This window comes from Rana temporaria, chromosome 6 (genome assembly GCF_905171775.1).
Source record: "Rana temporaria chromosome 6, aRanTem1.1, whole genome shotgun sequence".
Classification (NCBI taxonomy): domain Eukaryota; kingdom Metazoa; phylum Chordata; class Amphibia; order Anura; family Ranidae; genus Rana; species Rana temporaria.
In genome coordinates, this window is record NC_053494.1 from 144,362,552 (window position 1) to 144,383,336 (window position 20,785).

Below are 20,785 nucleotides of genomic sequence, written 5' to 3' on the forward strand. Positions count from 1 at the left end.
GCTCTCATGCAGAGCAACCACAGCCTCTCTGGATGCGCTTGTTTTTATCAACACAAAATGAGTGTACTATGTGAGCTGCAAGGTAAGAAGGACCTGGCCCTTTATTAAATAATAGCCAGCCTGACAGAGACCCCATCTCCTACTGTCCTTTTAGGGCCCTCTAACACCAAAAACTGCACATAATTGCTAATTTTTGACTGCATGTTTGCATTAATTTGAAGGAAGCTTCATGTGTGTTTGATGCTCACTTGAATGCATTTTGCATGCATTTTGCGCTGCGCTTAGCACTGCATTTGCAGTGTATTTTTCTCTAAGTTTTTGGGCTTGGCTTTCTTGGCTTAAAGGGACACTTGGCAGTGCATTTGCAAGCACATACGTAGCGTGTTACCTGCATTTACAGTGCAGAAATATGCAGCATGCTCCACTTTTTTTTAACTGCTCTGAACTGTACTGCAGTGATGTGGACTATGCCCATAGGATTACCTTCATTTTGGGGTGACTATGCAGTTGAAGTGCAGTTCAAAATGCATCCAACTGCTGTGCAATCTGACAGAGCTTGAGCTATTTTGCAAAGAAGAATGGGCAAAAATGTCACTCTCCACATGTGAAAAGCTGGTAGAGACATCCCCAAAAAGACTTGCAGGTGGTTCTACAAAGTTTTGACTCAGGGGGGCTGAATTCAAATGCACGCCACACTTTTCACATTTTTATTTGTAAAAAATGTTGAAAACCATTTATCATTTTACTTCCACTTTACAATTATGTGTCACATACAATCCCAATAAAATGCATCCACGTTTTTGGTTGTAACATGACAAAATGTGGAAAATCTCAAGGGGTATGAATACTTTTTCAACGCACTGTATGACTACTCTAATAATTAATAGAATAAGGAAGGTGAAGATTTGTTTCTGAATGATCGGAATGGAGTTTTAAAAAGTGCTATTTGCCACTCATGAAAACGAATGGCAATTAGGTCAGGTGAGTGTCACACTAAAGGGAGTTGGACACACTTCTTTCACTTTGGTGGTGGATTCAAGGTGCAATATTCTTAACCACTTAAAACCCGGACCATTATGCGCAGTCGTGGGACATGGCTCCCAAACAAAATTGGCGTCCTTTTTTTCCCCACAAATAAAGCTTTCTTTTGGTGGTATTTGATCACCTTTGCGGTTTTTATTTTTTGCGCTATAAACAAAAATAGAGCGACAATTTAGATTTCTTTTTGCTATAATAAATATCGCCAAAAATAAATATACATTTATTTTTTTCCTCAGTTTAGGCCGATACGTATTCTACTTATTTTTGGTAAAAAAAATATCGCAATAAGCGTTTATTGATTGGATTGCGCAAAAGTTATAGCGTTTACAAAATAGGTGATAGTTAGTCATTTTTATTAATAATATTTTTTTTACTAGTAATGGAGATCTTTTTCCATGACTGCGACATTATGGCGGACACATCAGACACTTTTGACACATTTTTGGGACCATTGTAATTTTCACAACGAAAAGTGTTATAAAAATGCACTGATTACTGTGAAAATGACAATGGCAGTGAAGGGGTTAAGTGTGCCCTAAGGGAGTGATTCTGTAGTCATATGTTTTTATAAAACTGACAAAAATGTGAAAGGTTTCCTAGTTGTAACCATGAAATGCTGAGATGTTCTATACACTGTTTGTGTACAGAACTCCCTCATAAAAGAAAATGAATGCTCATGTCATTGACTTGCTAACTTTTCTCCAGCAGTTGTTCTCTAATATCATATGATTACAGGAAGCAGATCTTCCCAATTACCTAAAATTCTTTGTTAAAATGTATCTTCAGGAGGATTTTTACCAATAACAGCTTAAACTACACTTTAAAAATGACCATGTCATATTCATTTGTAACTGTATACAGTGTCTAAATACCAAATAGACAGAGTAGGTATCGACCTATGGGCAGTAGTGTATTTAGGGTTTGTGCTGCCCTAGGCCTGACTAAACTTGTGCACCCCCTAATTTAAATATGACCCACCCTTACTGTCAAGGACACACCTCTTGTTGTTTAAGACCCGCCCTGAAATTTTCGAGTGGGGACACTAGTTCTGAGGGCCTGGGGGGGGGTGTTAATGGATTTTCTTAATTTGCATAGATTTCCCCTCACTTCCTGTTTGGCTATGGGGGAGGAAGTGAAGGGAAATCTTTGCAATGGATGGTAAAAAATAAACTGACAGGGGTTCTAACCTTCCTTTACTCTATCCAAAATGAAAAATAAAAAGTGTTGCCTATAGTTCTACTTTAAGCACAAATGTCTGATAATTTTATGGAGAGGACTAAGAAGATATAACCATGCCAATGGTGCAGCAGAAACATATAAGTGAGGAAGGTTTGTGGTCCAGGATGATAGGACAATCAAAATTAGAAGATCCCCCCCCCCCAAAGTTGCAGAATGCCGGCCGCCTGCATACCGGAAGCAGTGCGGCCGCTTTATGTAACAGTGTAGCGCAAGCCGGCAGGCACTCTTTTTGTGCTTCCCCCTGCAAAGTGCTGCCCTAGGCCTGGGCCTTGTTGGCCTAGGCCAGGATACAGCATTGCCTATGGGCCCAATGCTGTTTAACTGCTTTACGACTGCCCCATAGCAGATTTACTGCTACAGGGCGGCCACTCTGTGCAGAATCAAGTATGTATACGTGATTCTGCTTTTCTGGGTGTTGGGCGTGAGCGTGTGCCGCCACCGGCTCTCTCCTGCTCTGATTTTACACATCAGGAGCTGATCAGTGCGTCCCACAGACCTAGGGTTGCCACCTGAACACTTTAGTGGCGCACAGCAATTTTGTTTTATAGTATAAACTATACATGTATTTTGCTATTAAAAAAACATTTCTAATCATATGAAGTTAATAACAAGAGTCCCCCCATTACATCAGAGTCCACAGAGTTCCCCTTTTACATCTGAACTCACAGACTTCCCTTTCATTGTAAGAGATAACTCTGAGGCCTCTAACATAAGGGATGCTCTGGGAACTCTGATTGAAAGGGGGGACACTAAGAACTCTGATGTACAGAGAGGAGTCTGATGTAAGGGGGGACACTGTGGCCTCTGGTGTAGAGGGAAACTCTGATGTAAGGGGTGCTCTGAGAACCCTGATTTACCTTAGTGTACTCACTCAGAGGCAGGAGAGAGAAGGGGGGAGACTTCAGTCACAGATAGGGATGGATGGCGAGCTCACTCACCCCTTGGCAGTCAGCACCTCTCATCCAGATGTATCTGAGACTGCTGGACTTCATATTTCTGGCTCCCACTTTCCTTTTCTGAGGCACAGCGCTGGGGATTGGAGTGTTGGCAGACACAGAGGGGTAGGGGCGGGAGGAAGATGTGCAGATCAAGCCCTCTCTCCTCTCTTGTCTGTGTGTGTGTTTGGGGGGGATTGTTGGTGCTGGCTCTGGGCAGTGTGAAAGAGAGTGTAACAGCCACTCTCAGCTCAGACAACTGCAGCCAGCAACCTTGCTGGGAAGCTATAGTCTAGTCTGAATAATGTGTCTGGGTTTAAAGCAGTCTGAAACCTGGAAGCATGATTCTAAATCCGAACTGTCTGGGTGAATCCCGGACAGGTGGCAACCCTACGCAGACCTGATGTCTGCCGAGACCCACCGATCGCTCGGTACTCTAAAAGAATGACAGTCTGCCTATGTAAACAAGGCAGACTGTCATTCTGTGCGTACAGAAGACATAGATCCTGTGTTCCTGTGAAGCAGGAACACAGGATCCATGTCTTCAAGTGGTAAAAGCACCTCCCCCACAGTTAGTAAGCACTTCCTAGGCACACATTTAACCCTTTTCTCGCCCTGATGTTAACCCCTCTTGTGCCAGTGCCATTAGTACAATGACATATTTTTAGCACTGATCACTGTAATAATGTAATTTGTCCCCAAAAAGTGCAAAAAGTTTCAGTTAGGTGTCCGATTTGTCCCAACAATATTGCAGTCCTGCTATAAGTCGCTGTTCGCTGCCATTACTAGTTAAAAAAAAATATATGTACTTTAGTTTGTAGACGCTGTAACTTTTGCGCAAACCAATGAATATACGCTTATTGGGATTTTTTTACCAAAAATATGTAGAAGAATACATATTGGCCTAAATTGATGAAGACATTTTAATTATTTTTTTCATTTTTTTATTGGAAATGTTTTAAAGCAGAATGTAAAAAAATATATATATATATATATATATATATATATATATATATATATATATATATATATATATATATATATATATATATACATATATATTTTTTTTTTAATTGTCTGTCGTTCTTTGTTTCTAGCGCAAAAAAAAACTGCAGAGGTGATCAAATACCAACAAAAGAAACCTCTATTGGGGAAAAGGGACATTGTATTTGGATACAGTGTTGCACGGCCATGCAGTTGTCAATTAAAGCAATGCAGTGCGTATCTCAAAATATAGCCTGGTCAGGGAGGGAGTAAAACTTCCAGAGCTGAAGTGGTTGAGGACCCCACAACAACAGATCAAACTAATATTCATTTGATCATAAAAGAAAATTACAATGAAGCTTTTCTAAATTATTCATAAAAAATAGAAACATTTTATCAACTCAAAGAAACGAAAACTTTACATTAAAGACTATAGAGAAAATACTGTATTAATGTAATGTAACCCAATAAATACTTCAAATACATAAACATTAGGTTCACAGTAGTTTGTCTCTTAAAAGCTCATCTGCTTTTAGCTGTCAGTTTGTAAAAAAAATAATGCGCCCTAAGTACATGTAATTTACAGTATTGATGGTAATCTCCATTTAGTTTACGACATGCAGACTATTTAGTTCAATTATCTCTCCAGAGCACACACAAGGGGAACCTCCAAAAACCAGTGAGTAGGGTCCCAAAGTCTCAACTGCCTAGGGGCCTCCACAGAGATTAGTTATATGGCACTCACTTGTATGCACAGTAATCTGCTGTTTAATAATGGATCTATGAAAAGAAAATACTTGAAAAACCTGTACTGCTTCATTCCCAGGAGTTCACTTGAACCTTGAAACGTGTGGAAACATTCTTGGGCTGACTCATCCTGCTGTTCTTATTCTTTCTAGTAATTTTCTAATCAGCATGCTCAAGAACAACCTTGCCCATGTTTGATTACTTAAGTACTGTACAATATTCACATATATCAGTTGTAGTAATACTTGATAAGGTAAAATAGTGGAGCTTCTGTAAATAAAAGTTCACTATTTCTAGCTTGGCTTGAGCCATTAATAAATAGCCTCTGATTTACTATAAAGCATGTTCACTTTGCAAAGTGAATTTTCACTTAATTTAACCACTTAAAGGGGTTGTAAAGGTACAATTTTTTTCCCTAAATAGCTTCATTTACCTAAGTGCAGTCCTCCCTCACTTACCTCATCCTTCGTTTTTGCTTTTAAATGTCCTCATTTCTTCTGAGAAATCCTCACTTCCTGTTCTTCTGTCTGTAACTCCACACAGTAATGCAAGGCTTTCTCCCTGGTGTGAAGTGTCATGCTCGCCCCCTCCCTTGGACTACAGGAGAGTCGGGACACCCACTAACACACAGCTCCTTTCTCTATCTGCAATGTAGAGAGTGTCCTGACTCTCCTGTAGTCCAAGGGAGGGGCGAGCATGACACTCCACACCAGGGAGAAAGCCTCGCATTAATTATGTACTTTATACTCAATAAAGAAATTGAAAAAAAAACATACAGTATATCATTCTAACTGTGTTTTTCTGGCGTTTAACTTAAAGATCTCAGGAAATAATAAGATTACCATTAGGTCATTTATTCACTCCCAACAGATTAAATAAACCCCCTACCTAGGCTATTAATACATGCAGCATGCCACTACGTTAAACATTTCAAGTGCACTTTTCAAACAAGGTTCCAAAATGGAGTCATCTCTTTGCTGCAGATGGAGAAGATCAATAACATTGACATCTGCTTACCTGGCCCCTGATACCATTAAATTAAGCATGAAACATTTAGTGCATTGATCAACCGATGAGAAGATACCTACCTGATCTCTAACACTGTGCAGGGAACCAGAAATCCTTCAGAATATGTATGTGGGTTTACATTTACATTGCCATGATAAACAGATGGTTGCATATGAGAGGTACTTGTCTGTATTAAGTGTGCCTTTACGACTATTCCTCTAACAGGTATACTTGCAATATAATAAACATTATACTGAATGAAATACAGTATATTATGTATAATAATCTTAATATAATATTTATGATGGCCTATTCTGTACATGGCAACATTTAGATGGAAATCCCTGTGAGTGGGAGTGGTGGTGGCACTATGAGCCAATTAGATTCTGAAGCTGAAGGTTCCCCAATAAGCTCCGGGTTGACCCTCTTCTTCTTCTCCTTTTCTAATTCCCCCCTTTTTTCTTCTTCTTTTCTTACTTTTTCCCTTTTCTTTGTTATCTACATTTAATGTATATTCGGTTTAGGGCCTTACACAGTTGTGTGCCCAACGATAGTCTCAGGTAGGCTTGTGCAATTCGTTTCATAACAAATCAAAATTCGGACAAATTAAGCAACTTTCGGAGGTTCGGAAGCATTCGAATTTCTGAACAAAGCAATCACGAATAAAACCAAATCCGAAAAAAATTATATCGCAAATAGCGAATGCCCGAATGCCTTCGGCATTATTCGTTGTTGCGTTAATGCGCCCTAATTAAACAGTAAGTCGACTTGTTGTGATCCCAACCACACGTCCAACAATAACACTCTCTGCTCCTCCCTCACTGAATGGTGTACAGGGGCGGAGGCTATAGCCGCATGTCAAAAACGAAAGTAAAATACGAGGTTTTGAATCGTTACAAATAACCGCAATGTATTTAGGAAAGTACAAATCTATTCGAAGAACGTTAGGCAGCGCCATTGTGAGAGAGACACGTAAAATTATGAATCAACGAACCAAAAAAAGTTACGAATCAATGAAAAACAATGTACTCTACCGAAAGTATGAATGATAAATCAACTAAAAATAAGTCTTACATTAATACGAATCATTCCGATTCAACGAAAAATTACGCTTGCGAAAATACGAATTAGTCCGAACACGAAAAATCCCGTTTACCAAAATTTCGAATGATTACGAATCAACAGGACGGAAAATAAACTAATCTAAACACATTTTTCAGTTGTGCACATGTCTTGTCTCAGGTATTAGTGTCGGGGGTCTCCCTCTTACTCCTTACCCATTATTTTCCTCCCCCCTCACTCTGTTCCCCCGCACCATGCCTTTGTTCCTACTCTCCATTATACATAACTGTATTCCTAGTTGCCAATAGGAAATGTTTACTCTCTGACCCATTATTGCTCAGGACTACGTCTTTTTGTTTTATTTCTTGACAATGATCGATAGTACATTTAACTTTTGGATATTAACCTGGGACCATTTCTTGCCTGATGTATGCCTTTTTCTTTTGATGTTGCATTTTACTTATCTTCACTGTTCATGCATTTTTTACTTGTGTCTGGATATGACAACAACCTGAGAATTGGCTTTGTTCCAGTGTTATTTCTGTTTTTACAAGATATTTTCAATAAACATATTAAAATATAGATGTATACATGTACTGGCAGCGATCACACTGACAGGAAAAAATATTAGGGAGATAACCTCAACAGCTTAATTGTTCAATCAGCAACCTGGGTTTGTGTCTGGGTTTTGCTATAGCTGCAGTAGATGTCTTACTCCTGGCTAAGCTTTCTGACAGGGGTGCCATGATCACAAATCCGAATCCTATGCAGGTTAAACAATTCCCATATAAGAATTTTAACTGTGCATTTATGTATTTGCATGGCAGTTTTAAACACCACCGGCTATGCCTTTGGAAACTCATATTTGTTCCTCAAATTTTTATAAATGATAACCTTTAATAGCACAATATTTTTTAATCTATTTCATTGCCCACCTTTTTAATAACACACCCACCTTGTAACGGCTGTTGAAGAATTACCAGATACATCTTTTAAAAGTGTCAGTGAACTTTGCAGGAAAAGGTTCCAATCGACGGAGCCATTGCAAACCAAACTAGAAAAATTATATTTACCTAGAAAATAAAAGAAATACAGTGATGAACACCTAATACACACCATAGCCTACATGTCTCAAGTACAATGACTACATTTGAACACAAATGTATTAATGAATAAACTATTTTGAAAGTAGGCAGGTGACATTACTGAAGGACGAGGCTTTCATTTCAGCCATTTTCAGAAAGGAATAGAGGTGCTCAACACTTATTCCTTTCTGAAAACAATCAAAATAAATAAGGAGGCCAAAAAAAATCTGAACTGCTACTTTACTAAACAAATCCTTCTAAAGATCAACAGATAATAACAAGAGGTATCTTACTATACATTTACTATGTTAAAAAGACACTAAGCTTGTAGCAAAGGAGACATAATCCAGGTCTCATTAGCTGTTATCAGGGTTGTCCTAAAGAGTACTCATATAAAGCCACAATTTGATCCACAAAAATAGGACAGACATGTTTTCTACTTCCATACCTTCTATACCTGAAACACTAGGCTTTGTTGAGGCATTCAAGTAGTTTCACAACAGAATAACTGAAGTTTTTAGTAGCTCAGCACAGGTGCAACAAGCTAATCTGATATTTTGACAAAACATATTCTTCTGCTGTGAAATTTGGGGATGAATTATGCAACAGTGCCTGTAGGTACAGGCCTAGCTTTTCTTAACATGTATATAGAATGATACTCACTACAATATCGCGCTATTGTGTCTTATATTTTCATAGCTTCTCAGCTAGTGATTACAAAAAAATGTAATTAAATGAAAACAAAGGATTAGAAATAGCCTACAACTCAAATTCCTTGGCATCCTTTCAATCTAAATAGATAGCTTGGTCCCAAACATACTTAAAAGACAACCCCATATACTGTATTTGCTGGCATATAAGACTACCCTTTACACTTAAAAAACTGACCAAAAAGCAGGGGTTGTCTTATACGCCAGGTTAGCTGCTTAGATGCCTGCTGGATGTGCAGTAATACTGTATGTAGCTTCGGCTACATACAGTATATACCGCTTAGCCAATCCCGGTGAGCGATGTATTTAAATGAATACAGAGCCTGCTCGGATTGGAGTAACAATCTCTGCCAATCCGAGCAGGCTACATACAGTAGCCTACTCGGATTGGCTTTGAGAGTCAGAGAGGCGTGGGCTGATGTTGTTACAGCCTCTTCCAATGCAAGCAGGCTTTGTATTCATTAATAGAATACATTGCGCGCCGTGATTGGCTCCAACTCCAGCAAGAATGAAGAAGAATATGGCTCCAGCTCCAGCAAGAATGAACAAAAATATCGCTCCAGAAGGAAGAAATATGAAGGGTCAGAAGCCTCGGAAGGGGGGTCGTTTTATACGGTGAGTACAGGTAAAAAACTGTAAAATTAGGGGGTCGTCTTATACGCCCGGTTGCCTTATACACAGAGAAATACGGTAAAATGTTTCAACCCTTTTACTGCAATATACATGGCGAACGGGGTACATTTTCTGTTTGTATGTTTATACTTATGATTTTGTTCTGGTTTGTTAATTTTTATTTGTTCCTGTGATTACCTTTTAGCTGCTTGTTCCCATATGTTTCTTTGACTCCTTTAACAGTCCTTACGGAGATGTTGTGGAGACAGTACAGTACAGGTTTTTAAGTGTTATGCATTATGTGTTATATGAAGTCTTCTTGAAACTTTCTCAGACTTCAAATATCACTGAAATACTACCCTACTCTGATGCAAGCATGACACTTTGTATACGCTCACTGTTTAACCACTTGCTGACCAGCCGCTGTCATTATACTGCGGCAGGTTGGATGGGCTGCGCAAATCGCCATAGCTGTATGTCAGTCCCTTTAACAGCTATAGGAGGCCGATGCGCGGGGCCGGCGGGGATCACTCCACAGGGATCTGTCAATGTAAACAAACAGATCCCTGTTCTGACAGGGGAGTAGAGATTGTCTGTTCCTAGTGATTAGGAACAGCGATCTCTCTGTACTCCCTGTCAGTTCACTCCCCCATAGTTAGAAACACCTCCGCATTTAAACCATTGATCACCCCCCTAGTGTTAACCTTTTCCCTGCCAGTGCCATTTATACAGTGATCAGTGGCTATTTTTAGCTCTGATCACTGTAATGATGTCACTGGTCCCAAAAAAGCGTCAAAAGTGTCCAATCTGTCAGTTGTAATGTCGCAGTTACGCCATTACTAGTGAAAATAATAATAATAATAAAAATGGCATAAATATATTCCTTATTTTGTAGACGCTATAACTTTTTCTCAAACCAACCAATACACGCTTATTGATTTTTTTTTCTTTTCAAAAATATGTAGAAGAATACATATTGGCTTAAACCGATGAAGACATTTTTTTTTGGGGTGATATTTATTATAGCAAAAAGTTAAAAATATAGTTTTTTTTAAGAAATTGTCAGTCTTTTTTTCATTTGTAACGCAAAAAATAACAACCACAGAGGTGATCAAATACCACGAAAGAAAGCCCTATTTTTGAGAAAAAAAGGACATCAATTTTGTTTGTGTACAGCATCGCATTACCACGCAATTGTCAGTTAAAGCGACACAATGCCGTATCGCAAAAACTGGCCTAGTCATTAAGGGGGTAAATCCTTCCAGGGCTGAAGTGGTTAACTTCTATGTGGACTTTCTCAGTCTGAGTTTGTATGCTTTTATTCATTTAATTTGTTCAATAAAAATACATAGAATCATAAAGGCCATTTACTGCTTGGTAAGGATATGTTAGTACTCTGATGTCCAAGCCTGGACAGTGGTTAACTATAAGGGGTGTGGCAGAGCGAGGCTCTGTCGCAGTAGAAATCGTGTTAAAATGGACACAGGGTATACACATTTGCTGGGTGCAACTCTACAGAGCGTAGATGTGGACTGGAGAAGACTGCTTGTGCAGCTTTCTCCAGGTTTTTGGTACTTTGTCATGGGGCTCTGTAGTCTGGAGATTCCACAGTGTCTGGGGTGGGACGGAATCTCCAACCCTGTATCCAGACTTTGTGATTACCAGCAGGGTGTGTGCTCAGGTGAGCACAGCCCTTTATAATGAGAGTGTGCGAAGACCTCATGGCTCCCAGTTGGAGACAGCTCCTGTAAGAGACAGGAGGTCTCCAGAAATCAGAGAGGCTGTATGTTGGCTACTGCAAGAGGCAGAGCTGTAGACACTGAAGGGAAGCCGTCTATGTTGAGGAGTCCGCTGGTCTGGGTGACCAGGATAACGTGCAGAAGTACTGCTACCGAGAGCCAGGTGGGCTAGCATTTTCTGCTTGTATTTGATGGAGAAGAATCCCCTACGTGGGAAACCTTTCATTGAACTTTTTATTCTTACCTTTTTAATAAAAATGGGCTACCATGCCCTTAAAATATAGTTCCTGACTGGTGTGAATCACTGAAAAAACGCATACCACGAGAGTTAACAACCCCCAACCTTACAGGGGTCAGATCACCAGTTTTAGGTAGATGGAAGTGGACTGAATATATATACGGTAGTTGGCAACTTCCAGTCCATGTTTGGGTGCTGGCCATATTACAGTATTGATACTGTAGTTCTACATTAAAATATGTGTTCCTACTTCTCTGAAAATGGTTTGTACCTTTATTGCAATTTACACAGGAATATTACCCTGTGTTTTAACAAATGAGGAACACAAATCTGGCCAAATTGATAGAACCAAGTACAGTACTCCTAAAAACAATGTCTCTGTTATTGTACAGTACACCACCTCTGGTTTTACAATAGATATTAGTCAACGTTTGCAATAATTCTTCTGATTTTCCATGCACATCAATTACACAGTTGCTTTTAAGTGGATTTAAACATCAGTATTTGCTTGCAGCTAAAGGTCTGCATTCAGCCATTATAAAACTGCACAAAAAAACTATAAAGCTCCGTACACACGACCGGTTTTCCTGACAGAAAAAATGCAAAGAGAGCTTTTGGCCGGGAAACTGGACGTGTGTATCCTTCCACGCAGTTTTCCCGACAGGAAAACTGCCGGGAATCCCGGCGCGAAAATAGAGAACCTGCTCTCTATTTTCCCACCGGGATTCCCCGCGGTTTTAAACCCGGCAGTTTTTCTATGGGAAGACACTGTGAGGGAGCATACACACAGCCGGGGATTCCCGGCCAAAGCTCTCTCCGCAGTTTTACTGACAGTAAAACCTCTCGTGTGTACACAGGGAAAGTTACCAAGCAGGTTCTCGGTTTTCCCGTCGGAATTCCCGGCGGGAATCCTGGTCGTGTGTACAGGGCTTCACAGTACGCATCGTATGCAGTGTGGTACAGAAACATTGCCAAAAACAGACATTGATGTAATGTAATTTTTTAAGCATACAAGTTCAGACAAGAATATTCTGGTGAGAGACTAAACTGGCTTCCCAACTTTAAAAGTCATCCAGTTGCATTGTATCATAAAAATAGTGTCTGTTATAGATGACTTACAAGCATTACTGGAATTCTCATTAGTCAAAGATGTCATCAGCCAGTAGATTATTTGAAATGTTTGTGTTTGTTCCACCGCATGACAGCCATTGCTGGATTCACAAGGCAACATCTACAGAATGGAAATATTTAGGTTACAGGAAATGGTAGCAAAACAGATACATCTATTGGATAAATCCAGTTTTGTTGACAGCTGTTATTGGACATAAATTAATCAGTACAGTATCTTGTTCATTTTTTGCTTCTGAGTCACATATGTGAAATGCCAACAGTTCAATTTTTAACGTGCGAGAACCACATTAATCTTTCAATTTATCGTCCATTCGGCAGAAGTTTTCCAAAATTTTCCCTAGATTTTTTTGGCTCAAAAATGTCACAACCAGTTTTTTATTTGTGATTATTACTGAACTGCTACAGTAAAAAAAATCTTTCCTCTGTATGACAATTGCATAATGTGCTAGTATGCATCGCATATTAATACATTAATAAATACTTAACTTAGAACACAGGCCTCCAGTGGCACACTGTCACCACTGACAGGGCTTCCATCTTTCCTCGGTCTTCCGTCCGGGCTTGTGGACTCTGGCTCTGTAAGTAGCCAGAGTGGCGATGCCGTCACACCTGCGCAAGTGCGCAGAAGCTCTCAGTGCTCTGAAGGTCTGGCACAGTATGCCGGACTGCCAGAGCGCAGGTGCCAATGCACATTTAGGAGATAATTTTTTTACCTACAGGTATGCCTTATTATAAGCTTACCTATAGGTAAAAATCACAAAGTGGTATTTACTACTGCTTTAACTGGACGAAAAACAAACTCACTGTCCAAATGATAGATTTTAGAACTATTTTTCTTCTAGTGTATGGGCACCATTAGATTTCACAAAAAAATGTTGTTTCAACTAAAAGTTTACATTGTAGTCTATGACAATCTGAGGCCTCCATGGGGCAGAATAAGTATTAAAGTGGTTGTAAACCCTTTACAATCCCTTTAACCTCCCTGGCGGTATGATTATGTCTGGAATTTTGTACCAAAAGCGGTACAATTATTTTGCATGGAAATTTGGCGTTTTATATTGTAGGCCTGCAATTCTTAGGAATAACTCACTTAAATCTGTCCAAACAAGAGTCTAGTAGACATCCCGGGTATGATAAAGTTTGAAACACAAAATCATAAATTATAATATAATAAATAACTATAAATAATTATAACAAATAATAATGTAATTATAATAAAAATGATTCAATAATGTAATCAAATCAAAAACACTGACATTTTCTCAGTTGCAGAATTGTCGCTGTCATTACTTTTATTTTTTTATGACGAATTTCCCCACAAATCGCTAACGCTTAATTCTGCAAATGATTATAATTTATTATCGCTGTTTTCTAGCTGCTCTAAAATCACTTTTGAGATAAAGGGACACTTTTGGTTGCTATGGACAATCTACAGTTTGCAGGCAGAAAGAACAGTTTTTATTTTATAAAAGTACATGCAGAACACTGGGCAGACCACTAGGGACAAAGGGTGTGTGTATTTTTTACATACAGTACTGTAATCTGTAAGATTACAGTATACTGTATGTAATGTGTTTATTTACTTTTTTGAATTTGGCGCCGTTCTCCGCCCCCGTGCGTCGTAACGTCTCAGGGAACTGAGATCAGGGGCACACAGGCACTGTGTGAATCGAGCGAGGACGCCGCTCGCTCACACAGCGGGGATGCATCGCAGGATCCAGGGACAAGGTAAGTAACTTGTGCCTGTGGATGCTGCGAGGCGGCCCCGAGTCTGGCTCGGGGATACCGCTTTTGGAATTGAAATCTTACCCCGAGCCAGACTCGGGAATACCGCCAAGGGGGTTAACCTACAGGTGGCATAAGACTCTGGTCAGTCACGCGACTCCGGCCCCGGAAGGAAGAGAGGTGAAGAATGGACGTTTGCTGCCAGTGAGGAAGACGGGGACATAGCAGGCTTCTCCTGCAGGTAAGTGTCACATAATGGGCTACTATGCGATGCATAGTAGCCCATTATGCTTTACCTTTGCAGGGAAACAAAGAGGCAGTAAAACCCATCAAAGTTTACTTCCTCTTTAAACTGAAACACTAAAATACAATTTAATAACTGTTAAAACTGAGACTAGGGGAGTAATGAAAATAAAATGTTTAATTACACACACAAAAATTAATGGTATCTGCTATGTATACTATCTGATGATCAAAGAAGGCTGTTATACATTTTGATAACTATTTCACTGGATCTAATTATGTATCAGCAAGTAATTATTCTTACCTGAAACAGGGAAATGCATGGTTTCATCTCAGTGGCCAATGATTGGTTAGACAGTGTTTGCAGGATATTAGATACATTAGTTGTATTTGCTGGCATGATGACTGTCGTAAACACAAAGATTTATTAAATAAGACATTGAAAATTACAAAATCTATTTGAAAGAGCCCACATTATTCTTATAGTGCTACCAATACTGTAAATCTTAGGCAGCAGTTTGAGTAATCCTGTATTAGGCAAAGTAAAATGTTTGCTACGTAGGAGGTACCATAACGAGCTTTGCAAAAGCATCAATCTGCACAAGGAGCCCCCCAAAGTATAAGTATGTCTTGATTTTGAAATAACATAGGCTTACCTTGGCTATACAACAGTCAACCTTTGGCACCTTAGTAGTCAATCACTACACCTAAATGCAGTCACATATGCCAGCATGTATTACTCTTTGTATCGTTTGGCAATCAAAAAATCTAACCTTGTACAATAGTTTTCAGGTAGTCAGCTGGTGGATAAAGGGGAACACAGAAATCTAGATTCCTGGTTGCTTATGGTTGGTATGGTGCCTCTTATGAAGTAAACTTTTGCCAGTATGGACAAAGAAAGGGTTACATTTAAGGTGCCCACTGGCATTAGACCACAGTCTCTGAACTTGATCAAGCAATCCTTGGGTATGCACTGGATTTTGCAGATGCCAACTGTCTATGGTCAGGTTTAGACATCAAAAGATCTGATCATTAAAGGAACTTAGCAATGCCTAAAAAGCTCATGAAGGTGCTTTTGCTGTGGTGCCCAAATTTAAGTGGTTCAATGATTATCTAATTTCTATGGACACCTTAAAAACAAACCATTGCCTAAAATGTTACCCAAATGGGTTAATTTGTCAAAAAGTGCAATAAGCAAAGTGCTTTAACTCATATCAGCACCAAAAAATACTTTGAATGACAGCTATTAAAACATATTTTTGCAATCTAAACTGTTTTACTAAATAGACTCAAAAATTATACAGCATTCAATCCAGGATTGTTCAATTGTAGACCCCAATGTTGCCATACAGGTTTACATCTTTCAGTTTATGATTTATGCTATTGCTCATGAAGTATTTGTTTTAGAGAAAAATGTATTTGCTGGTGACTTCTAGAATATTCATTAAAGCGGTATTAAACCCAAAAATGTATTATATTGCAGCTTACCAAATTTTTTTTTTTTTTTTTTTTGGGGGATAAAGGTTATACACAAATAAATAAAAGCTCACTGTAAGCACTTCTGTCAGTGGTAAATGGTTGGTTGTATCCCTGTAACCGAAGAGAGCATTTTCTTTTGAAAAACAACAAATGTACTGCTTAGATCACCAGATGGAAGTAAAATAAAGAAAACCTAATAGTCGGTTCACACTGGGGTGAACTGGGATGCAACTTCAAGACGCCCCAAGTCGTCCCAAGTCGTGTGGTCGAGAAAATGAATGGAAGTGAATGGGAGCCGTCTTAATGTACACTACTGAAGTCGCTCCGACTTCAGAAAAGGTTCCTGTACTACTTCAATCTGACTTGTAGGCGACCTGTATCCATTGTTTTCAATGGAAGTCGCCTCCAAGTCAGATACCCGTTCACAGTGAGGCAACTTTACAGGAAGTCTCCCCAGTGTGAACCTGTTCTAAGGCAAGCTCCTCCATCCCAAAGGGGAACTCCACGCCAAATTTTAAATAAAAAAACGGCATGGGTTCCCCTCTAGGGGCATACCAGGCCCTTAGGTCTGGTATGGATTTCAAGGGGAGCCCCCTACGCTGAAAAAACGGCGTGGGGGTTCCCCTCAAATCCATACCAGACCCTTATCCGAGCACGCAGACCGGCCGGTCAGGAAAGGGGGTGGGGACGGGCGAGGAAAGGGGGTGGGGACTGTTGGTTGTTGGGGTCTGCGGGCAGGAGGTTTATCGGAATCTGTAAGCCCTCATGTGAATGAGTATGGGGTACATCGTACCCCTACCTATTCACCTGGTGGAAAATAAATGTCAATAAAAAAACACTACACAAGTTTTTAAAGTAGTTTATTAGGCAGCTCTGGGAGTCTTCTTCCGACTTCAGGGGCCTTCTGCCGGGCACCACCGATGTTTTCTTTCAGCTCTTTTACCAGCGGTGGCCGGTCTTCTCCCGACTTCGGGGGGGTCTTCTTCCGACTTCAGGGGGTCTTCTGACTTCTCCGCTCTCTTCTACCACTCTCCGGTTATTTTTCTCTTCTGCCGGGCACCACCGCTGTCTTCTTTCAGCTCTTTTACCAGCGGGGGCCCGGTCTTCTGCGTCGCCTTCTTCTCTTCTTCTTCTTCTTCTCTTCTTCTCCTCTTCTCCTCTTCTCCTCTTTGATATTGACTCGACGCTCCCTCTGCCCCAAAGCACCCCCCATGTTGAGGGCATGCCGCCTGGTACGGTTCAGGAGGGGGGGGGGGCTCGCCCGTCCCCACCCCCTTTCCTGACCGACCGGTCTGCGTGCTCGGATAAGGGTCTGGTATGGATTTGGGGGGAACCCCCACGCCGTTTTTTTTGGCGTAGGGGGTTTTCCTTGAAATCCATACCAGACCTAAGGGCCTGGTATGCTCCTAGAGGGAAACCCATGTCGTTTTTTTATTTAAAATTTGGCATGGAGTTCCCCCTCCTGGAGACAACCTCAAGTCGCGTTGTGATTCATACTCAAGTCGTGTTCAAGTTGCCTCCCAAAGTTGTGCTGAAAGTCGTGTTGCCCCAGTGTGAACCGGCTCTAAAAGGGAATCTATTGCAGCCATAACATCTAAAAAAAAGTTAAGCTAATGTAAAATACATGTTTGCTTTTGGGTTTAATACTGCTTTAAGCAGAGAATATATGAAATGACACTGGCATTATAATCCAACCCTTATATACTTATATAATATATTTTTCCAAACAAATGAGATCTCATGTCACAATGTTTTCTTATATAGGACAGAAGTTATATATTTTACCTGGATTAATAATTTGAAGTATACTCTTTACACAGGGCTGTATGTAGGAAAGTTCCTGAGGAATTGTTGAAAAATTGAGGACGAACTCTCCAGAATATGCAAAACTGAAAATAAACAATAAATTAATAAATACATTCACATCCTTTTACGTACCCAGAGTAGATTATAGAGATAGAACAAAAATGTAAAACAATCATAATGCCATAACTGACTTTAGGGGGCTGCTTCTCTCCTAGTTAGTGACCTACAGAGTATTTATTTTCCATTTTAGGTTTGCCTAAAAAGTTTGTATCAACCACCAATAAAAAAGAAGTGGCACCATTTAGGGCAAGTGAAAAATATTTAAAGTACAATTATATTAAGAGTTGCCCATGAAGATGGGAACATGGAAAATTACTATTGACATAACTATTGTCACCACACTGGAACAAGCACCTTATATACACTTCTTCTACTATGTCAGTGATTTACAAAGCAGTCAAGCAAGGGGAGCACAATTATATGTACTTCAAAAAACAATACAAAAAATAAATAAAAAATCAGCAATTGCAGCTGCTGTATTTCCTTATGAAAGTTTTAAATACATACTTTATTGATTTCAACTTAATTTAGGATGTTTTTTTTAAATCTGAGGCCATTATAGTTTCTTCAAGAGTTTTACCATCAACTATATGTGAAAACAATATCTTATGTGAAGGACCTTAAAGTGATTGTAAAGGTTCATAATTTTTTTTTTTAACTAACAAACATGTTATACTTACCTCCACTGTGCAGCTCGTTTTGCACAAGGTGGCCCCCGAACCTTGTCTTCTGGGGTCCCTCAGGGGCTGTCTTGGCTCCTCCCTGCTTCAACTAACCCCCTCTGGGAAGCGCTTTTCCAAGGGGGTTACCTTGCCGGCGCGCTCCCGAGTCCAGCATTTGTGTCCATAGACACGAATGCCAGACTCGGCTCCGCCCCCCGGTGCCCGCATCATTGGATTTGATTGACAGCAGCGGGAGCCAAAAGCTGCGCTGCTATCAGTCTATCCAATGAAGAGCTGAGAAGCCTGGGTCGAGAAGAGCCAAGAAGCCAGGGTGTTCTCGATGCAGGACTTTCGAGGGCTCAGGTAAATAAACCGGGGGGCTGGGGGGCCTGTAAGTATTGCATAGGATGCATTAAGGTGAAAAAACAGGAAGGTTTACAACCCCTTTAAGTATTTGCAATCCTGTTACCTGACCTCACCTATGTTTATAAGCTACAGGTAATGATAGAGAGAACAAGGTCTCAGGATCAAGCGGTAGAAACAAGTTTCTCTTTCCACTTCAGTAGTGAACATTTGTAACTCCCAACCAACAAATACAACTGATCCTACTATTCGTAACCGATGCCATTGACTGGCTATGACTATTTTAAACCAGGGAACATGGACACTAAAGTTTTGGTTAAAAAAAACAAAATGCTTGTTGCGAAAATACCGGGGGGATCTATCCTTTTGTTGAAAATATGAAGAAACATCCTTTTATATACATATTCTACAATCTGCCACATTACAGACCTTAGAGGATTCAAATCGGTTTTACACTCCAAATTGACTCCATTACAAATTCATCAAATTGATAGGCGCACTTTTTCCTTTTTAATCCCTGTACACATGATCGGTCCATCCGATGAAAACGGTCTGATGGACCGTTTTCATCGGTTAACCGATGAAGCTGACTGATGGTCAGTCGTGCCTACACACCATCGGTTAAAAACCGATCGTGTCAGAATGCGGTGACGTAAAACACAACGACGTTCTGAAAAAAAACGAAGTTCAATGCTTCCAAGCATGCGTCGACTTGATTCTGAGCATGTGTGGATTTTTAACCGATGGACGTGCCTACTAACGATCGTTTTTTTTCTATCGGTTAGGTATCCATCGGTTAAATTTAAAACAAGATTGCTTTTTTTTTAACCTATGGATAAATAACCGATGGGGCCCACACACGATCGGTTTGGTCTGATGAAAACGGTCCATCAGACCGTTCTCATCGGTTTGACTGATCGTGTGTATGCGGCATTACCAGTACTAGCTGACCACCATACAGAAGCTGACATAATTGAGACATTTCCTTGAGACTATTTCGTCCGACCCCTCCCCACCTTTTGTATCCTGTCTTGTCTTTGTCTTATCTTATTCTAATGATCGGTTAATTTTCTCCATGTAACCAATGTCATTGAACAACTGATATCTACTGTTCTATGCTTTTATGAGTTAATACAATTTTTTTAAAAAAAGGAAGAAAGAAACAAGATTTCTCTGCAGGACTATTGGGCTTGTGCTATGTAATAAGTGTGGCAATCTGGGAGCTCCTTGAAGTAGAGAGGTTCCAGTTAATACTGCACAGAAATGAGGAACGGCAAAGGTGAAGTAGATATTGCAAATAAGCATTAAAATGATTTATTGCATGGGAAATCCCAGAATAAAAGGAAGTGCTTAAAATATCTACAACCTACCTATTGTACATGATATTTCAGCATAACATAAATTCTTTAGATAGCTACAACTTGTAATTGCTTTGTCAATATCTAAAGCAACAAAAGCACAATGATTGCAGCTTAGTCATCATTATTTATTGCCAACAATTATGTAATCTAATAAACTGAACACCTTCTAATGCTATATTATGTAACCTGACTTTGAGTGTCTGTGACTAAGCAGAGTCTGAAGCAATGCCAATATGTCTTGTGTTTCAGGAGGTGACATTGCATAGGACATGTGTCAACCATTCACTGTTTACAACATACATTCTGAAGATAAAAACGGGAAAGTTTGAAGTTGTCAGTAAGATATGAACTCAATTATTTTGTTTCAAACAATTGGCACATGAACATTAATGCTTGAACTGAGTGAATTACTGCCTCTACTACCATAATGATCTTATCTTAGTAAAACAATGGAAATTCAAGCTATCAACTATTTCCAAAACATTGATAGGTCTCCACAGTCATAAGGATTATTGTCTGAATCAGGTGACAATCCTTATATGATTTAATGTAGAA

The 20,785-nt window shown here is 39.8% G+C and overlaps 1 protein-coding gene across 1 annotated transcript in view; it reads right to left on the reverse strand.

Moving 5' to 3' along the window:
- Positions 1–20,785, reverse strand: part of ABCA12 (ATP binding cassette subfamily A member 12) — a 292,157-nt gene that overhangs the window by 185,650 nt on the left and 85,722 nt on the right. Inside the window, exons 8-11 of the mRNA XM_040357483.1 lie at positions 17,764–17,867; positions 14,804–14,904; positions 12,520–12,631; positions 7,972–8,089 (exon numbers count right to left, since the gene is read on the reverse strand). Of these exons, the coding sequence (XP_040213417.1) occupies positions 7,972–8,089; positions 12,520–12,631; positions 14,804–14,904; positions 17,764–17,867 (435 nt within the window). The remainder of the gene's footprint in view (positions 1–7,971; positions 8,090–12,519; positions 12,632–14,803; positions 14,905–17,763; positions 17,868–20,785) is intronic.